Source organism: Ictalurus punctatus, chromosome 24 (assembly GCF_001660625.3).
Source record: "Ictalurus punctatus breed USDA103 chromosome 24, Coco_2.0, whole genome shotgun sequence".
Lineage (NCBI taxonomy): Eukaryota > Metazoa > Chordata > Actinopteri > Siluriformes > Ictaluridae > Ictalurus > Ictalurus punctatus.
The window spans coordinates 18,950,434-18,957,560 of record NC_030439.2 but is presented as its reverse complement, the minus strand read 5'-3'; the positions used below and the strand labels follow the sequence as shown (position 1 = coordinate 18,957,560).

General features: G+C 40.6%; 1 protein-coding gene across 1 annotated transcript; it reads right to left on the bottom strand.

Annotated features, from left to right (window-relative positions):
• Window positions 1-2,523: 2,523 nt before the first annotated feature.
• Window positions 2,524-6,695, bottom strand: asf1ba (anti-silencing function 1Ba histone chaperone). The gene is given in 4 exon segments (NM_001278800.1): window positions 2,524-3,048; window positions 4,450-4,626; window positions 4,739-4,854; window positions 6,222-6,695. Coding segments are annotated over 4 exon segments (594 nt in total). The 5' UTR covers window positions 6,331-6,695; the 3' UTR covers window positions 2,524-2,856.
• Window positions 6,696-7,127: the final 432 nt, after the last annotated feature.

Below are 7,127 nucleotides of genomic sequence, written 5' to 3'. Positions count from 1 at the left end.
CACCACCAACAACAATAATAATAATAATACAGCAGTAGTAGTAGTAGTAATAACAGCACCACCACCACCAACAACAACAACAACAACAACAATAATAGTAAACACAGTAGTAGTAATAACAGGAGCACCTCCACCAATAATAATAATAATAATAATACATAACTATGTAACAAGTAACAAATTAACAAATATTTAATGTGTATGAAAATCAACTACATACAACAATAACAATATTGATAGTTATATAACAACAATTAAAATAACAATAAAAATAAAGTCTCCTTTATAATATAGCAGCTTTCAAAATACTCAACAATAATAAATAATGTAAAAAAAAACAAAAAAAACAACAACATTAAAAAAGATCATTTTATTAATAATGATTTTTTTTACTAGTAGTAATAAGTTTAATTGCTCTAGAACCTTCATTAAACTCGAGGTTGATTTTCGGAGTTCCAACAGTAAAAAAATGACAGATATTTAAAGGTTATTAAAAGAAACAATAGATACATAGTAGTTTCAAAAAGAAGAAGAAGAAAAATAATTAGAAGCTTAATTTATGTAGCATCTTTATCAAACAGTGAGTGAGTAACAAATACACAAATGATCATCCCGTACAAACATCTTATACGAGAAGATACGTATAACAGAGATCAGATCAGTCGTACAGAGGCACACTGATGTATCAGACAGAGATAGACGGAGAGGAAGCAGAGCTGTCGGTTAGAGTATAACCCTAAACTCAGTCAGTCATTAGGAGTAACGAACCTCTCCGACAGGCACGATGTGAAGTGGTGAGGTTTATTTAAAGAATGGAATCTGCCACGCCCCTGATAACACACCTTGTTTTGTTCTGAGGGACGAATAAAATGTGATGTTGTCTTGGACTGCGAGACAGGGAAAAGGAAGAGGTGTTGTGCAACGGACTTTACCTGGCGGCATTACCTTAATAAGGTAAGATAAGGTGGCAATGCAGCCTGACATCCGTATTAAAGTAGACGATTTAAGGCTGCTTCTGATTTTCCCTCAATAACGTACACAGAGTATGTAATAATCCTGAAAATGACCAGGAAAACTATGGACCGGATCCATAGATTGATACTGTAGATAAATAGATGGACAGACAGACAGTGACAGATACTGTAGATAAATAGATGGACAGACAGACAGTGACAGATACTGTAGATAAATAGATGGACAGACAGACAGTGACAGATACTGTAGATAAATAGATGGACAGACAGACAGTGACAGATACTGTAGATAAATACATGGACAGACAGACAGTGACAGATACTGTAGATAAATAGATGGACAGACTGATACTGTCGATAAACGGACGGACAGACAGACAGACCGATACTGTCGATAAACAGACGGACAGACCGACCGATACTGTCGATAAATAGACAGACAGATTGATACTGTAAATAGACGGACAGACAGATTGATACTGTAGATAAATAGACGGACAGACAGACAGATTGATACTGTCGATAAATAGACGGACAGACAGACCGATACTGTCGATAAACGGACAGACAGACTGATACTGCAGATAAATAGATGGACAGACAGACTGATACTGCAGATAAATAGACGGACAGACAGACTGATACTGTCGATAAACGGACAGACAGACTGATACTGCAGATAAATAGACGGACAGACAGACTGATACTGTCGATAAATGGACGGACAGACAGACTGATACTGCAGATAAATAGACGGACAGACAGACTGATACTGCAGATAAATAGATGGACAGACAGATTGATACTGCAGATAAATAGATGGACGGACGGACAGATTGATACTGCAGATAAGTAGATGGACAGACAGACAGATTGATACTGTCGATAAATGGACGGACAGACAGATTGATACTGCAGATAAATAGACGGACGGACAGACAGATTGATACTGCAGATAAATAGACGATATATTTAATTTTCAGGTACAACATTTTTGAATCGGTGTATATTGGTGTAATCCACGTCTAAACTTATTCATGGTGAGCGATTCCTGTGATCTTGCTACATTTTCACAAAATAAGACAGTCATTTGTACATCATTAAAAAGGTCAACATTATAGAGAAATCATTCATCTTGAGGGTTTTTCCTAACCCTAGATTTGTGGATAAAAGTGACATTTTATGAAAAAAAGTGTGCATACATGAATCATTTTATTTAGAAGAGTAAATGAATAAAATAAGTGTTGTTTTGTCCTAAAAAAACCCCGAGGATTATTAATGGAAAAATAAACAAAAAAGCAAACAAAAACAAAAGAAGAATCGGATGAAAGCAGAATCAAATCTGCAACGCTTTGAGGATTTCTCATCATAGATGCAGCAACACGCCTCGTTGCCTAGCAACAGGACCCAAAAAACGGCAAGACAGGTGTGTGTGTGTAACCCAAACGCTGTGGCTTTTTTTATGAATGAAAAAGGGGAAAACAGCTGCGTGGAAAAGAAAAAAAAAAAAGAAAGAAAGAAAGAAAGAAAAACACGCTCAGTGCAACCATGACGTAACAAAAGATATTTATTTATTTATTTGGAGGGCCAGAATACAAACAGAAGTAAACATATATACAGTATAGTACAATTTCACCTGCACACTTACACGTAGTTAATCAAGAAAAATCCTGCTTGTATAACACCTTTAACGCTCCGTGTCTGACATCACTGATGATCAACCTGCTGAAAATATTGAAACACAAATCCGAAAAACAATCAATCAAAGAGTGTGTCGTTTTGTTGTCCGTGCCGTGCTGCAAGTCAGCGTCTGTGTTCCGGTGGATCTGAGGTGTATGAGGTCTTAAAGGTGATGATTCCTTAAACAGAAGGATTGGAGGCTCTACAAGCAATCCATGGAGTTATCGGGCATCAGTCCGAGCGGAGGCGCTTTCCCCGGAGGGCATGACGGAGGCTGCATCACGTTCGGAGCCGGGTCCACGTTCTCGGAGTCCTCCATCTTCTCAGAACATCCCTCCCAGTTGATGTGGAATCGGGTTACACGTGGGTTCGACGCCAAAATGTTTCTCTGGAGCTGAGGGGAACAATAAATAAATAAATAAATAAAATAAAATAAAAATAAAAACACCCCCCAAAAATTATAAATAAATAAATAAACAATCTCAAACTCTACATAATAATAATAATAATAATAATAATAAAACAAGGTAGTGTGTAAAATAAACGTCCCAGTAATCAGCTTCCATCGAGCAGAGATGTATATCGATGTATATCGATATGTATATCGAGATGAAATGGATTATACGCGCTTTTAAGTACGTGTACGTCGACGCGAGATGGCCGCCGCGTCATACTCGTGTACTGTTCTAGACGGTTATCCCGTACTCGCACTAACTGGAGAAAGAGAGTCGTAATACAGTGAGGGAACTAAGTACTGGACTTATTCAAGAAGACTTCCTCTGTTACCCATCATGAGATGTTTGTGTGATACCAAGGTAACGAAACGCCTTTTTATAGACCGTCAGTTTACTGACCCAGCCGATATCAATTTGCACAGATAGGGGGTGTAATTACTTACGGATTTCAGCTGGTTCCCTGCCTCGGAGAACTGCTTTTTCTTAGCGTGTTCGATACTTATCCCCCCCGTGTCATTCCGCTTTATTACACGTAACCCAATTCTTTATATTTCCGGATTTCTTGAGTTAATACCGACGTCTGGGGAAAATTTCACGTGCATAGCCTCATGGGAAATATATTCACTGAGGAAAAAAAAAAGTTGATGCGTCCGATACACATTTCCTCCACTGTATAGCGAGGGAAAAAGTTGGTGTTACGATATTACGAGAAAGTTTTGCAGAGAGACGGAGCACGCGAGTGTGTTTAACGATCGCCGTGCACGGAATCGCTACACGTTGGACTTGGGAACCTGGTGGTCAGGGATGTTTTGTTTCCGATCTAGCGGACGTCGCTTTTAATCCGCTAGACGTACGCAAGATACGCAGGCGAGTGTGTGAGCAACGCTGCTCGTGGTGCAGCCTTTTAAGTCATTCGATGGGCGTCTATTAGGAGCCTGGCTGCCATTTTATTTCTGGTTATGTTTACCTCTGTGATTGGTTTACCTTCGTTTATTTAAGGATCGTTCAAATCCGTAAAAATTTTTTTTTTTTTTTTTAAATTCCCATTTGGATCTCGGAAGTTCTGAATCGTAATAGCAGCTTAACGGTTTATCCTGGGAACACTGGGAGTGAGGTGGGAATACAGTCCATCATTCACACCGAGCGGCAATTTAGAGACACCGATCCACCTGGTATGTTTTTGGGAGGTGGGAAGAAACCCCCATACGGACACGGCGAGAGCTTGGGAAACGCCGCACAGGGACTAACCAGAGCTCGGGATCGAAATTAAACAGTCCTGAGGGTGTGCAAACTTTTGTATCTACATGATGGAGTCGATGGTCTCGCTTTAGTTTCCTCACCTGCGAGTAGTTGGGTTTGAGAGGCGGGTTTTCCCGGAGCTCGGCGTCGGTGTACTCGTTGTTGACGTAATAGCCGATGCGAATAAACTCCTGTCCTCTGTACGTGCAGGTGATCAGGACCACGGTGACGCCCACAGCATCGCTCTCTGGGATCAGGCCCGTGTTCGGAGCATCCGCCTGTCTCACACACACACACACACACATTACTGATGTTTACTGATTAAACTGGACTTTTTCCTTAATGTATTAAACATAGATCATCATCAAGAATAAATCAGGGCTAACTGACCTGGAACACAAACATGTGTCTCCCCGCAGGCACCGGCCCCACCAGGACCGAGTCCAGGGTCTGGTCGTACTCCTCGCTCTCAGCCGAGCCCACATATATGATCTTCCACTCGAGATCTGGAAAAGAAAATCAAACACGGAACCTGTCCTCAAGTCCTGTTCTCTCAATAACCTGACGGTGAAGCAGCAGTTTAGGTTCTGGACTCTTGATCTAAAACGTCGAGCTCCAGTCCGGACACGATCCGCGTCGTGTCCTTCAGCAAGGCTCCGCTTAAGTGGGTCACGTTTCCTCCGAAAACCAAAAGAGAAAAGCTGCAACCGTTTCGTTCAAACTACGAACAAATAAATAAAAACTTTAAAACGACAGTTTTGTCATCTGCCCTTAGAAGCGCTTAGCCACTTTACGTGTAGTTTATCCCCCAAAAGGCATTTTGGGAGGAAAACCGAACGATGGAGCAAATAATCCGCCTCGCCTTCAGGTGCTCCTGGGAAGTTTGTGTAAGCTCCTCCCACCCAGAGAGCACAGCGAACGTCGTTCTCGCAGACTGCGAATCGAACTCGCTATTTCTGGACCAAGGCTTGTATGATACATAATCACAACACTGCAGTGATGTTCGAGAACGCTTACACTGTAATTACGATATTTGTGATGGGAGTCGAAGGCAGAAGAAAAAGCCGTATTTGGAGTTTTGGTATCGATGTGGATGTCCCCCCCGCGCGATATCCGTTGGGATTCTTTAGCTGTGCAAAACCTGCCGATCTTGCTTGAAAGACTGCTTGAAACAAAATTTATACTTTGAATGTTCTGCCATTTTGTAGTCATTTACAAAAACATAATGAACAGTTCAGGAATTCCCACAATGCACTGCTTAGGCTTAGCACCCTATAAATGCTCTTTAAAAGGACACAAGGCATCTCAATGACTTTTACGGTTTGTAAGAAGTTAGGAATAGTGACCATTTTAGAGTCGGGCACACAGGAAGTGCAACTTCTTTACCACTTCCGGTAAAACTTTTTTTTAAGAGTATATTTTATTGCTTCATTACCGGATTTCCTTGCAGTTAAAGAATAGAAGAAATCCATAAAAATGCATATTTCTGCAACACAACACTACATTAAACATGAACCATTTCATGGAAACTGAGCAACTTATTTTTAGAATATAGAATAGAATATAGAATATTATGTAATTTGCAAAACGCAAATATTAACGCACGTTTGTGCATATACAAAAAAAAAAAACCCGACCCCTTTATCACGAGCAAATGCATTCAAGTGTAAAATATCGGACTTCACGCTATACACGGTGCACAACATGTCCGATTTCAGACAATAAAAAGCTCACGTTTAATCGATAGAGCGCCGCTCGCGCCCCGTCCCGCCATAATGACGTCATGATGCAAAGCCGCTAGTCTAATTCAACGAGTCTGCAACTTTTTATTTATTTATATACATTTATTACAAACAGAAAAAAAAATTCTCACCTTCAGGAAGATCTTCCATGCACTCGAACGTGATCTCGAACTGAAAAGGATTCCCGAAAGGACTCGGGTTGTCCAAAACAGCAACGTTTAGCACCTGAACCTTCGCCATTAGCCTTTGAGTAGTTAGCAAGTCAACGAGCAAAGACAAATGTCGTAAACTGTCGCAAATGCTGTTGTTGTTGTTTTTTTGTTTTATAGACTTTTCTAAATAGACAATGGGCTTAATGATAAACTGTTTAGCTTTCCTAGCTAGCTTTTATGTTTCTGGGGGGGGGAAAAACCCAGTTTATTTTCCGCGGGAGACTTTTATCCAAAAAATAAATGAAATTAAAAGCCGAACGTCCTATTGACCCTTGCGTTTCTTATGTGAATTAAAAAATATAGTGGGAAAATATTTCATGCACCGCGCTACTAATCATAAACTAACATAAAACCCTATACTTCTTTCTCTCTTTCTTTCTCTCTCTCCCGCCAGTGTGTTCAGACCATTTCCATAAAACGTCAAAGAGTTGAACACACTCTGAACGCCGATTGGCTAGATAAGCGACACGTCACGGAAACCCTGGTAGATGATTGGATGCTAGTCACAGCGCTCAAAAGTTTACTTTCAGCTTCCGGTCTCTGACGTTTCCTTCCGTCCTACGACTCGGGGTTTGTCTCAAATCGAGTCGTTGTTGTTAAATAGCAAAGCAAGCGAGGAGTCGGCCATTTTCTAGGGTGTGCAAATTCGACAACGCTGCTCTGTTCGAAATGGTGCCCTACTCCCTATTCCCTACAAGTGCATTATGGGTAATTCATACCCTCTAGGGCAGGGTTAGCAAGCAGGAACCCCTTCCAGAGTAAAAGAATTTCATAAGACACGCTTTTTTTCATTTTAAGAACAAAAAAGCACATCTGTACTACTAT